Raw genomic sequence first — 22451 nt, 5'->3', positions numbered from 1 at the left:
ATTATCTTTTGGAAAAAACTAATGACTCTTTAAACTTTAAAAACCCATTTGAGAACTCCAAAAGGAACCATCTGTTCAACAGCTCACCTTAAGAACAAAGAACACCCATAACAAACGATGAGAAATTATTCTTATATTTTGAACAATGGAAGACAGATTTACCTTTACAAGTCTTTAAACATGTTGTTTGATTTTCACAATAATTTTGCAAGATACATAAGGCATATTTTATCAACAACAAAATTAAGGTTTAAAGAGGGTCAATGACTTGCCCAAGGTCACATGCTCATAATCTGTTGAGTTTGGCAAAGACAAAGATTAATTAGCATCATTTGTTAGAAAAATTATGAAGAAACAAACACATTGGTTAACTAAAAGAAAAAAAGCAAGGGGGTGAGGAAGAGGATCTCTGAGCTTTTTGGCAGTAAAACTATCTCAGTAGAAACAGAGGAGACATGGACCCACCTGATGTGCAGTCTGGACAGCATTGTCCCTTCACCTCTAAGGCCAGTGTGCCCACTGGACATGGTGGGCAAGAGGGCTCGTAGCAAGTTACCTGAGCCCCTCGGCACTCACACACCTTGCAAGGGCCATCTTCCCACTTCTCTCCCTCCTACGTAAAAAAGTGAAAAACAGCATTGTCATATTCAGAAGAGAGCTTGCTGCTGAAGAACTTACAATTTCCATAAGAACAAAGTGAAGGCAGCTAATCAGTACTCTGCCAAATCTAACTCTGAAATAGAACAATAGCAAAAGAGTCCTACATTTAAAACACAGAATTTATCTTTCTTTGTTCATAATGGGTTTATTTCAATGTAGAGCACCAGCCAAAAGATTTTAGGCACACTCAGAGATAAGCTGTGAAAGTATTCTAGGACTAACAGAATATGTAAAAGGCATTTAAAACTTGTTTCTCAACCTCTTTCACCAAAAACATCAAAGGAGATTACTATGTACCTGGTGATTAGCAGGTGAGTTAAATACAATCGCTAAAATAACAGTGGGACACTTGGTTAAAAACCTGAATTTCCTTATGGTTACCACAGTAAGAGTTAACAGTTGAGTCATTATATTCTAAAAATTAAAACTTTTGCAGGCCTACTTTTAATGGGCTGTAGATGTGCCCTAAGCTTTCACACACTAAAATATCTTTTTCAGCCAAGCAAATTACAAAAATAAACATTAGTAGTCAGCAGAGAATCCAAATTGAATTGTAAAGAACAATTCATTTTTGCTCACAGGAAAGAGACAGAGGTTCTTACCAGAAGGTATTGGGGTGATGAGGGAGGTGAAACAGGAAAAAACAGGAAAGCAGATTTTAAAGTAACAATTTTATAATATGCTTATTAAGCCAACAGACATTAAACATTTCAAACAATTAATGTGACGGTATTTAGCAGAATGAGCATTACATGTTAGAAAACTGAGCAATACTATCTTGAGAAGGCAGAAGTGCTTTTCTTCCATTTGAAAGTGGACCCGTCTCGAGATCAGACCCCTTATTGTAAGATTGCTGTGTTAAACGCTTGCATTTTCCCTTTAAAAGAAACCATATAACATTGTCCTGTAGACAACCTGGAGAGAATAAACTCGGGATTGTTTGGGGAATGAATGCTTGCAAACTCAAGAAGCTCTTTCTTCAGCACTTTGCAGTACATAAAACTTTACTGATGGTTAAACTGAGTTTTCTAGACCAGAAAAGAATCAGGGAGAGAAAAATATCACAAGAAAGGGAAAGAATCTATGTAGGAGCTTGTGGTTGGAGCAGTATTAATTATCAACTGCATAAAACAACTGGCTAAAGAAAAGAGCAAAAGTTCAATGTACCAAAGTCTGAGTTATCATTGAGATTCTTAATTCCTGATCATAGTGCCATCAAATGTGGCTGTTATAAATACTAAGGTACTAAGTTTCCCCATGATATTTCATACAGATCATTACATAAACAATTTTATAATGATCTACGTGCAAGTTAAAAAGCTATACTTACTGGAATATGTTTAACTTCACTAGCATTTGAGGACATCTAGGAACAAAGAGAAATGTCTTTATTATGCCACTAAAAACACCATTAGGCTGATCTACTTATTTTTTCATTGGGAGTTAGCCATTTTTCCCAAGGAACATTCAACTTTATTCATTGGTTATGAATAGAGATGAAATCTATCTTATCAAAAACAAGAAAGGCATACTAATTTGAGGTGAAAACAACATGCCTAGGACGTATTTCTGAATTCTCACTTTGTGCCTGAGTACTTGGTTTCAATTCCCCTCAATACTAAGGACTTTATGGTCAAGGGACATAACTTGCAAGGGCAAATTCTTGAATTCTGCATGGTGCCAGAGCCTGATGGAGATTTGTACTTATTTAAAATAACTTTGTTTTCTTTAATTTCACTGAGTTTATCTCCAAAAATGAGTAAGAAAATTGATACTATGATTGAGAAAATATAAATTCAACATTTATAGGGAGGCTTTATAACCTCTTAAATTCTTAAGAAATGAGGATGACTGAAGTGTGATCTACCACTAGGAAACAATGCCAACAGCAAAATAATAATAATGCCAATGTTTTCATCTTTTTAAAAAATGTGCCAAGAAAGCACTGTTCTAAATGCTTCACACATAACATCTCTACAGCCCCATGAGGTAAGTACTATTGTTATCTCTAGTTTACACCGAGGATTAAGTAACTTGCCGAAGATCACAGTACACAGCAAAGTAGAGATTTGAACCTAGAGCCTGCACTGTTAACACTACACAATACTGCCTGCCCAGAATGTGCAGAAGCACTGGAAGGTTGACAGATGTAATTTACCCAAATCAAAACAAAAAAGTGTGGAGGAATCAGTTCACCAAAGTCCTTCTTTCAAATTCATTTACAGTAATTCCCCCTTATCCATGTTTCGCTTCCTGCAGTTTCAGTTAACCCCGGTCAACTATGGTGGGAAAATACTCAATGGAAAATTCAACAAATATAAAATTCATCAGATTTTAATTGCATGCCGTTCTAAGTAGTGTGATAAAAATCTCAAGTTGTCCTGCTCCATCTTGCCTAGGACCTGAGTCCTTCCTTTGCCCAGCATATCTACGCTGTAGATGCCACCTGCCCGTTACTCAGTAGCCATCTTGGTTATCAGAGCCACTATCTCAGTATTACAGTGCTTATGCTCAAGTAACCCTTATTTTACTTAATAATGCCCCAAAGTCCAAGAGTAGTGATGCTGGCAACTTGAATATGCCAAAGAGAAGCTGCAAAGTGCTTCCTTTAAGTGAAGAGATGAAAGTTCTTGACTTAATAAGAAAAGAAAAAAAATTATGCTGAGGTTGCTAAGGTCTAAGGTAAGAATAAACCTTTCTATGAAATTATGAAGACGTAAGAACAAATTTGTGCTAGTTCTGCTGTTGCATCTCAAACTGCAAGAGTTATGCCATAGTGTGTGATAAGTGGCTAGTTAAGATGGAAAAGGCATTAACTGTGTCAGTGGAAAACATGAACAGAAATATGTTTCAATTGACGCCAATCAGGATCAGTACTATTCACAGCTTCAAGCATCCACTGGGGGCCTTGGCACATATTCTGTGGTAAGTGGGGACTACAGTAATCCTATTCTGACTGGTCAAAGAAGCAGTTGTTTTTATGATCAGCTGGCATATTTTTAAAAACATAATGAATTTATCAACATTCCAATACCCAACATGAAAAATATGGGCTACACTAAATAGGGAAAATTTGAAAAGATTAAGATAAATATGTTTCCTTTGGGTAATAAAAAAGCAGACACAGGGCAAAATAAAACCTTAGTAAATACAGTTTTACCCCTCATCTAATCAAACAAAATCCTGTCACTGCTACCTGCAAAATAAATCTAGAGCCTGGTCACTTTTACCAAATGCACCACTTCCTGCATAGACCAAGCCACCATTGCCCTTTGCCTGGACCATCACAAAACTCCACCAACCAGGTTGCCTACCTCCAGTCTCATTTCCTCCTGTCACTTACCCATGCAGCAGCCAAAGTGGTCCTTTCATGAGTTAAGTGAGAGCCCAGCGCTCTTCTGCTCAAAACTCCCCAGCAGCTCCCATCTGCCTCAGGGTAAAAAACTGTGGCCTCCAGGCTACTTACTAGACCTCATGGCCAATGCCTTTCTCCCTCATTCACTAAGTTCCCACTAGACTCCAATTTCTTGAACATGCCAAACACACTTGCGTCTCAGTGCCTTTGCATTTCCTGATCCCTATTCCTGGTATGTTTCCTCCTAGACATCCACGCGGCTCCCTCCCTTCAGGCTCTGCTCAAAGTTTTCCATAACAGAAACCTCCTCACCATTTTATGTAAAGGAACACATCCCCCATACCCCACCGTCTTGCAAGCTACTGTCTAGCCCACTTGCACTGCTGTATTCTTCTATGTAGTGCTCCTCAGCACCTGACGCGTAGTATGTGTGGGAGATGTGTGTGTGTGTTTCCTGTGTCCCTATACTACAAAGTATGCCCCACCAAGAGAGCAGGAACTTTGCCTGTTGTATTCTCTTCTGTGTCCCCAGAGCCTGGTGCATAGTAGGTGCACAATAACATTTGTTGAACAAATGAATGGGTAAAAGAAACAAGAAGGTAATGTCCCCTTATTACATTAATTTTGAATTAATTTGAAATCATCTTCGGTTATGAGCCTCATACTCACGAATTCTCCGTTTTCTTCATAAACACAATAACCATTCCTTGAAATGCATTCAGGACAACACTTTCCATCTAAGTGAATTAATTCTTCACCCTGTAGAAATAAGGGTTGCAGTGGCACATATCAAATTAACATCTCCAGGTAGCAGGGCTAAATTGCGAAGCAGTTGGGTTCCCTGACTGGAATGAGAAACCCTGGAACACCATTGGCTCTGGCCGTCTCCCTGTTTCATCTCCCCCTGTGCTGTCTTCCTATGGAAGTGTAGTCCACACAGCACACTCCTCCGTGTGCTGTTTCTTTCCCGTTATGATCTGTTATGCTGTGATCCCTCCATAATTTTCTACCCATGACTAGGAGCTCACATGAATAAGAAGGATGACCAAGGTTAATGTTAGAGTCTAGGAAAGTTATGAGTTTCAGAAAAGGATCACACTACCTTAAACATACAATTTGTGACTTTAGTTTCATTAACAGTGCTCAAATCAAACCACCACTTTTCCCTGAATACAAAATCAGATGCATCCCTTTATGCACAGATGTAGTCTTAATCATAAATTAAGCAGTGGAAAACTAAATTTCACTCAATATTCTGAAACTCTTAGTGTTAGCCAACTCATATCAAAACTATTCTTAAAATAATAACAGGATGGCTGGGTGTGGTGGATCACACCTGTAATCCCAGCACTTTGGGAGGCCAAGGTGGGTGGATCACGAGGTCAGGAGATCGAGACCACAGTGAAACCCCGTCTCTACTGAAAATACAAAAAATTAGCCGGGGGCAGTGGAGGGCGCCTGTAGTCTCAGCTACTTGGGAGGCTGAGGCAGAAGAATGGCATGAACCCAGGAGGCGGAGCTTGCAGTGAGCTGAGATTGCGCCACTGCACTCCAGCCTGGGTGACAGAGCGAGACTCAGTCTCAAAATAAAAAAAATATATATATATAAGAGGAATAATTTTAATTTATCTACCCTGCCACATTTGCAGGGTAGATATTTAACTTTCCAAGTCTTATCATTTTTATCTCCCAATATCAATAATTTTAAAATTTTTATTTTTTTACAAAATAATAAATGCTTGCTGTAAAAATGTAAATAATTTGCAGTTCTATAATTTAGAAAGTATAATTCCACTGAAGCCCCATCTCCCAGAAAATCTGCGTTTTTTCATGTGTATACACTAACATCTGATCTATATGTTAGCATTCTACACTAACATATAATATCTGTAGCCTAAAGAGTATTCTTTAAAGCACTTTTCACTTTCAAAAGACATTTCTACTTTCTAAAGAATGGGGGGGCGGTTCCAAGATGGCTGAATAGGAATAGCTCCAGTCTACAGCTCCCAGCGTGAGTGACACAGAAGACAAGTGATTTCTGCATTTCCAACTGAGGTACCAGGTTCATCTCACTGGGGCTTGTCCGACAGTGGGTGCAGGACAATGGGTGCAGCCCACCGAGCGTGAGCCAAAGCAGGGCAAGGCATCACCTCAACAGGGAAGTGCAAGGGGTCAGGGAATTCCCTTTCCTAGCCAAGGGAAGCTGTGACAGACAGCACCTGGAAAATAGGGTCACTCCCACCCTAATACTGCGCTTTTCCAACAGTCTTAGCAAACGGCACACCAGGAGATCATATCCAGCGCCTGGCTCAGAGGGTCCCATGCCCACGGAGCCTCGCTCATTGCTAGCACAGCAGTCTGAGATGGAACTGCAAGGCAGCAGCAAGGCTGGGGGAGGGGCGCCCGCCATTGCCAAGGTTTGAGTAGGTAAACAAAGCGGCCAGGAAGTTCGAACTGGGTGGAGCCCACCACAGCTCAAGGAGGCCTGCCTGCCTCTGTAGACTCCACCTCTGGGGGCAGGGCATAGCCAAACAAAAGGCAGCAGAAACCTCTGGAGACTTAAATGTCACTCTCTGACAGCTTTGAAGAGAGTAGTGGTTCTCCCAGCATGGAGCTTGAGATCTGAGAACGGACAGACTGTCTCCTCAAGTGGGTCTGTGACCCCCGAGTAGCCCAACTGGGAGGCACCCCCCAGTAGGGGCAGACTGACACCTCACACGGCCGGGTACCCCCTCAAACAAAGCTTAGAGGAATGATCAGGCAGCAACATTTGCTGTTCTGCAATATTCACTGTTCTGTAGCCTCTGCTGCTCATACCCAGGCAAACAGGGTGTGGAGTGGACCTCAAGCAAACTCCAACAGACCTGCAGCTCAGGGTCCTGACTGTTAGAAGGAAAACTAACAAAAAAAAGGACACCCACACCAAAATCCCATCTGAATGTCACCATCATTAAAGACCAAAGGTAGATAAAACCACAAAGATGGGGGAAAAACAGAGCAGTAAAGCTGAAAATTCTAAAAATCAGAGTGCCTCTCCCCCTCCAAAGGAACGCAGCTCCTTGCCAGCAATGGAACAAAGCTGGATGGAGAATGCCTTTGACGAGCTGAGAGAAGGCTTCAGAGGATCAGACTTCTCCAAGCTAAAGGAGGAAGTTCAAACCCACTGCAAAGAAGATAAAAACCTTGAAAAAAGATTAGATGAATGGCTAACTAGAATAACCAGTGTAGAGAAGTCCTTAAATGACAGGATGGAGCTGAAAACCATGGCATGAGAACTACGTGACGAATGCACAAGCCTCAGTAGCCGATTCGATCAACTGGAAGAAAGGGTATCAGTGATCGAAGATCAAATGAATGAAATGAAGCGAGAAGGGAAGTTTAGAGAAAAAAGAGTAAAAAGAAATGAACAAAGCCTCCAAGAAATATGAGACTATGTGAAAAGACCAAATCTACGTCTGACTGGTGTACCTGAAAGTGACGGGGAAAATGGAACCAAGTTGGAAAACACTCTGCAGGATATTATCCAGGAGAACTTCCCCAACCTAGCAAGGCAGGCCAACATTCAAATTCAGGAAATACAGAGAACGCCACAAAGATACTCCTCAAGAAGAGCAACTCCAAGACACATAATTGTCAGATTCACCAAAGTTGAAATGAAGGAAAAAATGTTAAGGGCGGACAGAGAGAAAGGTCGGGTTACCCACAAAAGGAAGCCCATCAGACTAACAACTGATCTCTTGGCAGAAACTCTACAAGCCAGAAGAGAGTGGGGACCAATATTCAACATTCTTAAAGAAAAGAATTTTCAACCCAGAATTTCATATCCAGCCAAACTAAGCTTCATAAGTGAAGGAAAAATAAAATCCTTTATAGACAAGCAAATGCTGAGAGATTTTGTCACCACCAGACCTGCCTTACAAGAGCTCCTGAAGTAAGCACTAAACATGGAAAGGAACAACCAGTACAAGCCACTGCAAAAACATGCCAAATTGTAAAGACCATCGAGGCAAGGAAGACACTGCAACGACTAACAAGCAAAATAACCAGCTAACATCATAATGACAGGATCAAATTCACACATAACAATATTAACCTTAAATGTAAATAGGCTAAATGCTCCAATTAAAAGACACAGACTGGCAAATTGGATAAAGAGTCAAGGCCCATCAGTATGCTGTATACAGGAGACCCATCTCATGTGCAGAGACACACGTAGGCTCAAAATAAAGGGATGGAGGAAGATCTACCAAGCAAATGGAAAACAAAAAAAGGCAAGGGTTGCAATCCTAGTCTCTGATAAAACAGACTTTAAACCAACAAAGATCAAAAGAGACAAACAAGGCCATTACATAATGGTAAAGGGATCAATTCAACAAGAAGAGCTAACTATCCTAAATATATATGCACCCAACACAGGAGCACCCAGATTCATAAAGCAAGTCCTCAGTGACCTACAAAGGGACTTAAACTCCCACACAATAATAATGGGAGATTTTAACACCCCACTGTCAGCATTAGACAGATCAACGAGACAGAAAGTTAACAAGGATATCCAGGAATTGAACTCAGCACTGCACCAAGCGGACCTAATAGACATCTACAGAACTCTCCACCCCAAATCAACAGAATATACATTCTTCTCAGCACCGCACCGCACTTATTCCAAAATTGACCACATAGTTGGAAGTAAAGCACTCCTCAGCAAATGTAAAAGAACAGAAATTATAACAAACTGTCTGTCAGACCACAGTGCAATCAAACTAGAACTCAGGGTTAAGAAACTCACTCAGAACCGCTCAACTACATGGAAACTGAACAACCTGCTCCTGAGTGACTACTGGGTACATAATGAAATGAAGGCAGAAATAAAGATGTTCTTTGAAACCAATGAGAACAAAGACACAACATAACAGAATCTCTGGGGCACAGTTAAAGTAGTGTGGGGAGGGAAATTTATAGCACTAAATGCTCACAAGAGAAAGCAGGAAAGATCTAAAATTGACACCCTAACATAACAATTAAAAGAACTACAAAAGCAAGAGCAAACACATTCAAAAGCTAGCAGAAGGCAAGAAATAACTAAGATCAGAGCAGAACTGAAGGAAATAGAGACACAAAAAACCCTTCAAAAAATCAGTGAATCCAGTAGCTGGTTTTTTTTAAAAGATCAACAAAATTGATAGACCAATAGCAAGACTAATAAAGAAGAAAAGAGAGAAAAATCAAATAGACACAATAAAAAATGATACAGGGGATATCAGCACCAATCCCACAGAAATACAAACTACCATCAGAAACTACCATAAATATCTCTATGCAAATAAACTAGAAAATCTAGAAGAAATGGATAAATTCCTGGACACATACACCCTCCCAAGACTAAACTAGGAAGAAGTTAAATCCCTGAATAGACCAATAACAGGCTCTGAAATTGAGGCAATAATTAATAGCCTATAAACCAAAACAAGTCCAGGACCAGACAGATTCACAGCCGAATTCTACCAGAGGTACAAGGAGGAGCTGGTTCCATTCCTTCTGAAACTATTCCAGTCAAAAAAAAAAGAGGGAATCCTCCCTAACTCATTTTATGAGGCCAACATCATCCTAATACCAAAGCCTGGCAGAGACACAACAAAAAAACAGAATTTCAGACCAATATCCCTGATGAAAGTTGACGCAAAAATCCTCAATAAAATACTGGCAAACTGAATCCAGCAGCACATCAAAAAGCTTATCCACCATGATCAAGTGGGCTTCATCCCTGGGATGCAAGGCTGGTTCAACATATGCAAATCAATAAATGTAATCCAGCATATAAACAGAACCAAAGACAAAACCACATGATTATCTCAATAGATGCAGAAAAGGCCTTTGACAAAATTCAACAACACTTCATGCTAAAAACTCTCAATAAATTAGGTATTGGTGGGATGTATCTCAAAATAATAAGAGCTATCTATGACAAACTCACAGTCAATATCATACTGAATGAGCAAAAACTGGAAGCATTCCCTTTGAAAACTGGCACAAGACAAGGATGTCCTCTCTCACCACTCCTATTCAACCTAGTGTTGGAAGTTCTGGTCAGGGCAATCATACAGGAGAAAGAAATAAAGTGCATTCAATTAGGAAGAGAGGAAGTCAAATTGTCCCTGTTTGCAGATGACATGATTGTATATTTAGAAAACTCCATCACCTCAGCCCAAAATCTCCTTAAGCTGATAAGCAACTTCAGCAAAGTCTCAGGATACAAAATCAATGTGCAAAAGTCACAAGCATTCTTATACACCAATAACAGACAAACAGCCAAATCATGAGTGAACGCCCATTCACAATTGCTTCAAAGAGAATAAAATACCTAGGAATCCAACTTACAAGGGATGTGAAGGACCTCTTCAAGGAGAAATACAAACCACTGCTCAACGAAATAAGAGGACACAAACAAATGGAAGAACATTCCATGCTCATGGGTTGGAAGAATCAATATCATGAAAATGGCCATACTGCCCAAGGTAATTTATAGATTCAATGCCATCCCCATCAAGCTACCAATGACTTTCTTCACAGAATTGGAAAAAACTACTTTAAAGTTCATATGGAGCCAAAAAAGAGCCCGCATTGCCAACACAATCATAAGCAAAAAGAACAAAGCTGGAGGCATCATGCTACCTAACTTCAAACTATACTACAAGGCTACAGTAACCAAAACAGCATAGTACTGGTACCAAAACAGAGATACAGACTGGTGGAACAGAACAGAGCCCTCAGACATAATACCACACATCTACAACCATCTGATCTTTGACAAACCTGACAAAAACAAGAAATGGTGAAAGGATTCCCTATTTAATAAATGGTGCTGGGAAAACTGGCTAGCCATATGTAGAAAGCTGAAACTGGATCCCTTCCTTACACCTTATACAAAAATTAATTCAAGATGGATTATAGACTTACATGTCAGACCTAAAACCATAAAAACCCTAGAAGAAAACCTAGGCAATACCATTCAGGACATGGGCAAGGACTTCATGTCTAAAACACCAAAAGCAATGGCAACAAAAGCCAAAATTGACAAATGGGACCTAATTAAACTAAAGAGCTCCTGCACAGCAAAAGAAACTACCATCAGAGTGAACAGGCAACCTACAGAATGGGAGAAAATTTTTGCAATCTACTCATCTGACAAAAGGCTAATATCCAGAATCTACAATGAACTCAAACAAATTTACAAGAAAAAAACAAACCCCTCAAAAAGTGGGTGAATGATATGAACAGACACTTCTCAAAAGAAGACATTTATGCAGCCAACAAACACATGAAAAAATGCTCATCATCACTGGTCATCAGAGAAATGCAAATCAAAACCACAATGAGATATCATCTCACACCAGTTAGAATGGCCATCATTAAAAAGTCAGGAAACAACAGGTGCTGGAAAGGATGTGGAGAAATAGGAACACTTTTACACTGTTGGTGGGACTGTAAACTAGTTCAACCATTATAGAAGACAGTGTGGTGATTCCTCAGGGATCTAGAACTAGAAATACCATTTGACCCAGCCATTCCATTCCTGGGTATATACCCAAAGGATTATAAATCATGCTGCTATAAAGACACATGCACGCGTATGTTTATTGTGGCACTATTCACAATAGCAAAGACTTGTAACCAACCCAAATGCCCATCAATGATACAGTGGATTAAGAAAATGTGGCACATATACACCATGGAATACTATGCAGCCATAAAAAAGGATGAGTTCATGTCCTTTGTAGGGACACTGATGAAGCTGGAAACCATCATTCTCAGCAAAGGATCGCAAGGACAAAAAAAACAAACACTGCATGTTCTCACTCATAGGTGGAAATTGAACAATGAGAACACTTGGACAAAGGAAGGGGAACGTCACCCACTGGGGCCTGTCATGGGGTGGCAGGACGGGGAGGGATAGCATTAGGAGATATAACTAATGTAAATGATGAGTAATGGGTGCAGCACACCAACAAGGCACATGTGTACATATGTAACAAACCTGCATGTTGTGCACATGTACCCTAGAACTTAAAGTATAATAACAAAAAATTAATGGAGAAAACAATTGAAAATGTTTGTAATAAAAAAGAATGGTAATGTTTCTCTAAATATTTAATATTTAATTTGGGGCCTGTATGGTATTTAAAAGTGTAGAAACCATGTTAATTGAAAAATGAATAATATAAATTTGCGTTAACAGAATAATCATAATGATATTTTGTTTAAAAACACTATACTAATGACAAATATTATGGAAGCATTGGTTGTCTTTGGATGCACTGGATGTCTTTGGTAGCATTATAGATGGATTTTTAAGTCTCTTTTCTAATTTTCTTGAACCTTCAATATTTTCTTTTACTGAGAGAAAATCTAAATGTTTAGAAGAAACACAAAAATACATAAATGATTATAATTATTTTGGAGTTATATAGATTATTGTCCATCAAAATTTCATGTCAGTCAGAGGCCAATAGGGAGCAGTGGATGCTATAGAAAGCAGATATATTTACAGATAAGTTATTTTGCAGAAATGTGACAAATCAGTTGGTAGTGAAGGCATAACCCACAAACACTGAAATTTGCTTTCAAAGCATATAAAAGAGTTGATATGCATGTAATCTAAGTCACTTAAATCAATGTTTTGAAACCAGACTGACTATGTATCCTTCTGTAAAAGACAAAACGCATGAGAGATTCTTGAGTGTCCACTAAAACACATACAGACAAAACTTAAAAGTGACTCCCTATCACCTAAATGAGGCAAAGAAAGTGACTGGGGTGGTGGTGGGGCAGGTGGTGGGGGCTAGTATTGAAAAAATTGTGGGAGGGAAATTAAAGCTTATAGCAAAATACACGGAAGAGAGTAGGCACTCCATAAATGTGAGCTGCCTTGCCCTGCTCCACTGGAGGCAAATTCCCTCAAAAGAGTGTTTCCTTTTTCTGATGAGCAGGTTAGTTAGTCCAATCTCAGTCTCTGGACTAGTGGAGGTAGGTATGATTAGGTAGGGAAGGGATAGAAACAAAAAGGCCTGTGCAACAGAAAGGCTGTTCTTGACCTTCAAACACCATTGTAAGTAACAGCAAGCACTGCTCCTGGGGCACAAGGATTCAGTTTTGGTGAGGTGGGAAGTTTCAAATAGATTTGCTATTTATAGAAGCAGCCCGAATGCCCCAAACCACATCAGTTCACTGCAGTGGGGAGTTCACTCCAATTAGCATTTGACTTTTGAGTAAAATTGCTTTCAGAAACAAATATATTCTTTCCTTTTTAAGAGGATTCTGTTGCATAGGCCAGACAGATTCTCTACCCTTTCCCCACCTAATCATACCTACAGCCACCAGACCAACGACTAAGTCTGGGCTAACTTGCTCATTGGAAAAGGAAACACTCTTTCGAGGGAAACTGCCTCCACTGGAGCAGGGAAAGGCAGCTCACATTGACCACGCGCCTACCCTCTCCTATGCATTTTGCTCCAAGCTTCAATTTTCCCCATTCCATTTTATGCTTCAGATGTGAATGCTAGGTCCTCTTCTTTAAAAGGTAATTTGACTTCTTCACCTGAATTCAGGTTCAAAGACATCATCAAATCTAGAAATATGAAAATCATTATATTGTGCTAGCCTACCATTGATTTGTTTATGTTTCAATGTTTAGAGATTTGGTGGAATATAGCAAAGACAAAGACCAGGCCGTTTTCTTCTTTCTTAACAACAACAAAAACCGTGTGCTGATTTCAATGCTATTCAGAACATTGCTGTTGATAACCAGTGTGATAATGAAGACAACGGTGAAGCTGCACACCTTTGCCTCTTCTTTTAAAAATTAACTTCTCTGTATCTTCTCTGATGTGCATTGCACTTACACTTAATCCACCCTTGGTTTCCAAGATCAGAAGTCAAAATGACCTTGAGATTTTAGAGAAGGAGGCAATCACAAAGTGCGGTAGAACTGAATAAAAATATCAACATGGTACTTCCATTGTGCCCCTTGGCAGACATAGTCATTTCCTCCGGGAGCTCCTAATATATTTAACTCATATTTCCATTGGTGCCACGCTGTGTTATAATTTTTGCTTGCATATCTGACTTCCCGAAAAGCCTGGAAACTCTTAAGGTCATAAGGAGCCTTATTCATCTTTTTATCACCAGTGATACAAGCTAAGCCGAAGTTAGGAAGTTAGTACATCCAGGCTTTAACAAGGTCAGCAGAAGCATGGCATATAAAGAAGGCTAAGAGATATGTTTCATCAGCTTCGATGTCGGTTAAAATTTCACTTCTGGTAGAGTTTCTAGTTTAGAACCCAGGGCTTCAAACAAAACTTGGGAAACATGGAAGTAATATAGAAGAAAACAATTTAGCTGGTTAAAGATGTGGAGAAATAGGTGGGGCATCAGAACTCCTCAATTCATAAAAGAAAAGACGGCAGTGGAGTGCAAGTAACTAGAAAGGGATGAGACAGTATTATGGGGTGACTTGAGGAATACTGAAGTGCTCTCCCTTTGGCAGCTAATCCCCATATTCCCTAAGAATAGCCAAGAACGCCTGGCTCATGCCACTATAGCCAGGTGTCACAGCTGACAGCAGCAGGCAGGCACGTGGAAATGCAGAAGTGCCGGGGATATGGGCTAAACAATTTTCTGTGACTGAGACTCTTTGTTCAGATCTGACTGAAATTAGGTGGTTAAAGGGCCCACCCTACCAGAATCTCCTCTCCCACATTTTTTCAGAAATTCTAGGATGTTAGATAAATTAAGTCCTTAGAAAATAAAATGAGATCCTCTGGGCAGACTGCCGAGGCAGGGAAGCCCAGCCTCAGCCCGAGACAGACAACAAAAAAGGGCCCTGATTAGGTTTTCTTCTCATCTTCATCCAACCACCCTGACTCCTCTAACATAAAGAAAATAAATGAAAAGGCATGTAAGGGGAAATAAATCTGCAAAAAGCAAGACCCTCTTTACCTAAATATGTCTCAACTCTGTCAAGACCTACAAGTAGGAGGCAAGTTGAAAAATAACCCTGCCAACGACAGCCATGTCTGAAAGGTCGTTCCTTGTTAGGCTCAGGGTTAAGAGGAGCTGAGAAGTGGGGGAGAAGAACTAGAAAGGAAAAAGCCTTCACAGAAACCCAGGGCTCCAGATCTTTCTAATTTCCCTCATCTACTGAAGTTCATAGCCCAGAGGGAAATTGGTGGGGCGGAAGGGAGCGGTGAGGGAGAAGGAGACAACTTTAAAAGCAATTTGTTTTGTAATGGGTCAAAATCAAGTTCAAAGAGAAAAAAAAAAAAGTCATTTCCCTCCAACATACAGTACATCTATAGTCCAAACAGAGGCTGCTTTGTTAGAAGCTTCTAGAAATTCCGCAGACAGCAGAGGTTAACAGAGGTCAATGGAGTTAATTGTTTATAAGGTCCCCTTTGCTCTCTCTTAAAAACAAAAAGCATATTTTGTTTTTTCCTGATCCACGGAAGCAGCCCCTCTGTGCTGGCTCTTGTTCTGCTAAATGCTGTCAGTGGGGCCTACAGCAACAGCCCGGCCACCAGCACACCTGTGGACCCTGTTTCACAGCCGGGCGAACTGGGCAGGCCATCAGCAATGAGATCCAGCTGTGCTGCCTGATAGGCTAACATCCCATATCATGTCCTTCCCTTTCATGTCTCTGGCTCGGGGCTTCCAATTTGACCAGATGCACTGAGAGCTAAAAGATCCAGGGGAATGTTCCGAGCTAGTCTGAACAAACAGTGACATTCATTTTATACCACGGAAGCTTTATGCTAGAAGTTCCTATGAAGTGTGAGAAGTCAATGTGGACATCCTGCTGCTGCCAAGAAGTAAAGAACAGGCAGGACCCCTCACTATCCCTTTGGAAAGAGCTGCAACGGTCCACATGGAAATGCCCCTGCTTCTTACCCGGGCACACTCCACTTTGGCACACTCTCCAGTCTGGCAGGTCACTTGGCCACGATCACACATGCAGAACTCACAGGCCGAGCCCTTCCACATTTCATCCTGGTACCGCACAACTCCATCATAGGAGCAGCTCCCGGCAGAAGACACACATTCCTCACAGCATTGCCCATGACGCCGAGCCCTGCTCTGACCCTAGGACACAGAGAGGAAGGTGAGGGGCAGTCCGCAGGAGACAGTGAAACACCCGAGCCAACAGAGGCAGGAGGACCCAAAATACCGAAGCTCTACATGGCTCTTTCCCTGGCCCAACCCACGATGGGCAGGGTCCCTTGCACCTCAACCCTTCTTCCTAGGAAGCAGAGCCTTCATATCTTTATGTAACTTTGCAAACATTATAAAACTTTTGATTCCCCCAAAGGACACACCGGAATAAGAAGCGCATTCCTTAAATGATCCAAATAGAGCTTAAACAAGTAAGGTACACACTCTCAAATACCTTTCCGCATCTCAGGGGTAGGCAGGCCTGCTTGTGACACCTGACCTCACCCCGGTCACATATACACGTGGTGCAGGCATTTTCACTCCACTGCTCACCATGCTGCATGAAGACAGGAAAGAAGAATGTGGAAAATCAAACGTCCCATACATCAAATAGAAGCACTGACACTTAAGACACCCAATTTTCATTACATTTGTAAGATGAGCCACATTGAATGTACTCTTGAGAAATTAAAACATTTAGATAGGAATAACTTCTATGAAAACAGTCAATAATTGTCCAAAGGAGACTTTAATTTTCATTCACCTATATTCATTCTACAGGTGTGTTGAGGGCCCACTCTGTGCCAGGCACATAGAGACTCGAGACACTGAGAAGGGTAGAAAGACCTTGTTGACTGGCTCATCCATGGCATTCTTTAGCTCTTGCCTTTGCCAGGAGACCCAGCCCTCACTGCCAGACACTTTGCCAGCTTCCCTTGCAGCTAGGGCATGGACACTGTCCAACCGGAGGGGACCTCATGGGAAATTTGCTAGAGTGGTGGAGGTCAAAGTAAAAATTCTCCTCCCACATGAAACAAAATCCCACCCCTCTCTTCTACCAACCTTTAGTAATAGCTGTGTGAGGATGAGCTGCCCAGGGCTGACGAGGTCTCCTTGGTGATGGGAGGGGACAAGATGCAGGGCAAATGCCAACATGTTAAGGGTGGCAGGTGGAAAGATCAAAAGAGCTTAGATCCTTGAAGGCATCATTGAGACCTGAATTGATAAACCCTGCAGCTGCCCCATCCCACCTCTAGATGACATAATTAATGTTAGCATTTTAGCCACTTTTAGAGTGGGATTTCTGTTCCTTGTAGTTGAAGATGCCATTACAGATACAAAGCCTGTCTCTTCAAAGAAAAACTCAGTCTAACAATCCTGTCCAATAAAAATATAATGCAAGCCACATATGTGGCCACTGTGTCAGGCAGTACAGATCTAGCACATATAAAAATCCTTCCCAATTAGTTATTTTCATTCAGATTTCAAGTGACCTGGCTAGAATTTGTGAGGCACCTATCCTCTAATACTTAGTTTCAGATTTTCTACTGAGAGTCATGATCCCAATTTCTATTTAGTCTTTTTTAGAGTGGCTGGCAAGTAAGGGAAGTAATTGAGTTTATTTTTTTATGTGTTCTTTGCTTTTGAGTAATGTAACCTTTTTCTGGACCAGCTAGGCACTCCCAGGACAGAACATTCACTCATTCATTCATCCATTCATTCAATTTGTTAAACTCATCTTTATTTGATGCCTACTACGTGTTAGGCACATCGTTATCCAGGCTACCCAATAGTACTTTTGAGTTTGCAGGTTCTACAACAAATAGCCTCTCACCTCCCTTCCCTCTGTCTTCTACCACCGCCAGGTTTTCCCCAGTGTAAGATGGCAGGGGTGTGAGAGGACGGTCTCCGGATGTCAATGCATAAAATCCAACCAAAGCAGAAAGACATCCGCAGAGCCTCAAAGCTAAATGTAAACTGATGGTAACCAATAATAGCCCTTTTATCCCCCCTCAAGATATGTGAACAGTAAGTTCACCAAGGTTCTTGAACCAGGTGCTGCTTGCCAGCACGTTCCTTTATATTTCTAATCCTCTTCAACTTAATTTTTTCATACAAGTTTTCTGTGAAGAGAAGAGAAAAGCTGTTTATGTACTGAGTTACTATTCCTGGCAGAGTCAGACATGAGGGTGGTGACTTATGGTGGCTGGAGTGGGTGGAGGGCAGATGTGTGAGAACGGATGTCAAAACACCTACATGGGGAGCATGAAAGCTTACCTCGTATACTTGGCCAGCTGCAAAGCAGGATCTTGCAGAGCACTGCGGGCAACATTTTCCAGGGACTCGGACTACAGTCTCATCCTTAACACCCAGAACAGGAATAATCCATCACAAAGTGATATTAATAAGATCCACAACAGCAGGAAAATTTCATTCACAGCTAACTAAATCATGCCCCCAAGCATCTATAACAGTACTCGCCTCTCATTTAACATTTCTTAGTCACCTGGGGCTCTGATAAGAATGAACACTTCCAAGGTCAGCGTGCCCTTCAGAAGTTTGCACATGCCTCAAGTCCTGTCTTATTTTAAAAACAAAGAAAAGCACAAATAACAATAATAATGGTTCTTGGTGTCTTCCAGGCATTGTTCTAAGTGCTTCACATGACCCTATGAGTAGATGCTGTTATCCTTGCTTTACAAAAGAGAATAGTAAAGACCAGAGAGGTGTGTAACTTGCCCAAGGTCACACAGCTAACTTGGTAATGGTAACTGGTTGGCAGCAGGACTTCCAAATACCAACCATACCAACATTTAAGAACATTGATACTCCTGCTGAATCGTCCTGAAACTCAAAAGTGAAGGTATCCTTCCTTTGATAAACTACTTCACTATTATTTTGCATATATAAATGTATAAATTTATTTATATGAATGGACATATATTTATATGTGCATTGGAGAGGTCTTTCACATGAAAAAAATCACTCATATCTCTAGATATCTGGGAATAAGTCAGTGCAGAGAAATGTGGGTGACAGATTAAATGCCCAAAGAACCCTTTCCCAGCTACCCTGTGTCCCTACATTCTCACCTCTGCCACAACCACCACTCCCAGAATATCAGACTATTTGTCTCTGCTGCCCTAAGAAGAATTTTCTTTCTTTAATTTTCACTAATGCCAAAGAGTCAGCCTCTCACTTTGACTTATCACTACAGCCTTCTTCAATGTCAGGAAAGGAGACAAATGAAAGGCAGAGGAAGAGGTGAGAACAAACCAAGTGTCAATAACTAAGAAGTGGTAGATCTTATACAGAAGATAAATCTAGAACAGTTGTCTTCACTTTCTCTTATGAGGAGTAGAGAAATTTTATTGTCATTGTTACTCTGGTATTCATGCTGCAAGAACAAGAAGGCCAGTCTACTTGGGAGGGGTGGAGTCACAGAACTTTTAATTTTTTGTGGAAAACCCCAGTCATACCTCAGCAATTCTTTAACCCCATTATATATGATCAGTTGGATTCATGTATTCCTACGTAACCGGGATTTATTTCAAATGCCTGAACCGCTAGAATTAAATTGACAACTATTTTCTCTATTTTAGGTCGTTTTATTTCTTTATTTTTCTATATGCAAAGTATTATGACCATTGATTGTTTAATGGAATACATGGAAATTGAACTTGCACTGAAATCATTGTTTCTTGACTTCAGACAGATCTCTTCAGCTTAATAAGATTTCAGTGAGAAAATAAAGGTTAGCTGATGTTACACTATTCAGCAACTTTATTATAATAAACAAATGAACTAAGCCTTACACAATGTCAGGCAAACAGGAAACAAATGTCAAAATCACAAATCTTGAATAGGCATAGAGTTAGCATCAGTCTCTCTTAACCAACATGGAGTAGACTCAAGAACTGTAGCAGAGTCCCCGTGAGTGTATGCAGGGAGGGAGGTATTACCTGTATGGTGGTTGGTATAGGGCAAATTGTGCTTTCCAAATCTTATTGGCAACATCTAATTATACATTGTATTGACCAAAACAGAATCTTTCTTCAAAAATACAAACCAACAAGAGCAGGAAGGAAAAGCATTAAAGAAAAAATTTTCAGGAAACAAGAGAACTACATGATTGAGAGCTGAGATCCATCTGGGCTGGTGCTTTACAGCCAGAACTGGAGAGGAAGTAAGAAGAAGCTGAGTAGGGAGGCGGAACAGAGATAGGAAAGGCTTTTTGACAGTATATTTTTGTTGCTACCATACACCTGAATTCTATCATTCTGACCTCCATATACATGCCCTTCTAACCACAGAGTCTAATATGGGGGCCAGCAAACAATTGTCTGTGGGCTAAATCCAGCCCACTGCCTGTTTTGGTAAATAAAGCCTTATTGGAACATAGCTATGCCCATTCATTTACATATTGTGTATGGCTGGTTTTATGCTACAATGGTATAGTTGAATAGTTGTTCCAACTGTATGGCACACAAGGCTAAAAATGTTTGTTATCTGGTTCTTTATGGAAAAAGTTTGCCAACCCTAGGTCTAATATGGTGCCCTCAGTAAAAAGGAGTTTAATACTAAAACATATTACTAATGACACCACAATTTGGGATAGGACTATCACTAAAGATATATTCAACTATGGTTTTCAGTATTCCTTAAATAAAAACACTTATGATAAAGAAGTTTATAGTGTATTATGGCTGAAAGCTCTTGACAAAATTTCTCCCCAGCACAATACTCTTGAAAATATAGAAAAAGATTAAAACCCCACCACCAAAGAGTAAGACAAACAGTCCACCTCCTGCCATTGCCAGGAGGAAGTCCCACTGACCCTAAGACATTCTATGGCCTGCCATTGCTGTGCAAGCCTAAATAAAAATAAGAACCATCATCTCTTCCCAACTTTCCACCTTCCTAGATCTAACAGAATATGGCCTTCCTCCCTCCGATGTGTGGCCACTGCTATTTGAGGCAAAGAGTTAGCCCTAGCCCTTCACCTCCCTTAATATCTTTCTTTCTGCATCTAGTCAGAGCCCATGATGTCAAACAATGAAACATGAGTGGGAAGTATGTGTGCTGGGGAAGTAGAGGGAGTGATGAAAAGCAGTGAGGAAAGAGAGTGCCCCAGTGTAAAGAATCACAGTCAGAGAGAGACATGGAAAGAGCCTTCAAAGCAGTGCAGGCTGAGGATCTGTGTTTTTGTTCCATGTGTTCAGAACATAAGAGGGCTGGATAGTGGAGAAAGAAAAAGAAATAATCTCGGTCAACATAACTACACTAAGTGAAAACTTGCCAGATCCTTGGATTAGGAGGCATGCTTATTTCCTAGCATCTGGCTATAAATCTACTTACCCTTGCAGCTTTCAAGCAGTGACTATAGCCTGATTTTTCTTCATGAAGGATGAGTAAATAGAAAGAAGGGAACTTGGGAGAAAACTCTGAAGAATGACCGGTAGGAAAGGAAAAATATCTTCTACTCATCCTAAGTTCATAGCTGAGGCAGATTAACAAGAGAAAAGCATAAAAATGTATTTAAGTTTTATGTGACACAGGAACCTTCATAAGGAAATAAAGACCCAAAGAAACACTTAAACCTGAGTGTTTTTTTAGAGTAGCTGTGACAAAGAATGGATAGTCATTCCATTGGGCAAAAAGTATGATCTAATGATAACATACTGGGGAAAATTTTGCAAGGTGTATTTGTTAAGATTTTCTCTGTGTCCCTGTGTCTTCGGAGATAAGGATGTTCCTTTTGTATGGGTATAAGGACAGAGTCTTAAAACCTGCTTTAGGGAAAGAACTGAAAATGTTTCCTAAGCTTTATGACCTGCTTCAGGGTAGAAGCGCAGGCGTAAGGTCAAAGTGATTTTCCTGCTACTCCCGTTTACTCAAATTCCTTCTGCTTAAAATATTCAATATGCCAAGATGCTATATTTGGGGATAGCATGTCCAGAATCCCATCAAAGACAAAGGAGTAACATTCTAAAGATTCAGAGAAACAGCAGGCTTCTGAAAACTATTTACTACAGGATCTAAACGAAAATGTTTAAAAGCCGTTTTGTAAGTTCAGTAAGATGCAAGAATATTCAGACTTTATCAAACAGAAGCAGGAAGCCATAAAAAATAAACAGGATAAAAAAGTAGATGAACCAATGATAGTAGAAATAAAAAAGAAGACTTAATTAAAGCAAAATTATCAAATTAAAATCAGTATTAAAGATACTAGATATAAACTTAAGAAAATCTTGCCATGCAGAGGGAAGGCACAGTGAAAAATGATGAGAGAGAACATGATTGATAAAGAGAAGGAAAGACAGAAGAGCAATCTAAGAGTCATAGATATTTCTGGAGAAGTGAGAATAATTGGAACAGATATGATTAATCAAAGCCATCACTGAAGAAAACATTTCAAAAACTGGAATACAGTCTAAAAGAGCTCCATAATACT

General features: G+C 40.3%; 1 protein-coding gene across 1 annotated transcript in view; it reads right to left on the bottom strand.

Annotated features, from left to right (window-relative positions):
• Positions 1-22451, bottom strand: part of FRAS1 (Fraser extracellular matrix complex subunit 1) — a 458426-nt gene that overhangs the window by 247905 nt on the left and 188070 nt on the right. Inside the window, exons 7-12 of the mRNA XM_030819038.1 lie at positions 18275-18358; positions 16452-16553; positions 15956-16147; positions 4685-4774; positions 1991-2026; positions 466-613 (exon numbers count right to left, since the gene is read on the bottom strand). Coding sequence (XP_030674898.1) covers positions 466-613; positions 1991-2026; positions 4685-4774; positions 15956-16147; positions 16452-16553; positions 18275-18358 — 652 coding nt within the window. The remainder of the gene's footprint in view (positions 1-465; positions 614-1990; positions 2027-4684; positions 4775-15955; positions 16148-16451; positions 16554-18274; positions 18359-22451) is intronic.

Source organism: Nomascus leucogenys, chromosome 9 (assembly GCF_006542625.1).
Source record: "Nomascus leucogenys isolate Asia chromosome 9, Asia_NLE_v1, whole genome shotgun sequence".
NCBI classification, from domain to species: Eukaryota; Metazoa; Chordata; class Mammalia; order Primates; family Hylobatidae; genus Nomascus; species Nomascus leucogenys.
Note: the sequence above shows the minus strand (reverse complement) of the source record. Positions and strands in the feature narration are given on the sequence as shown.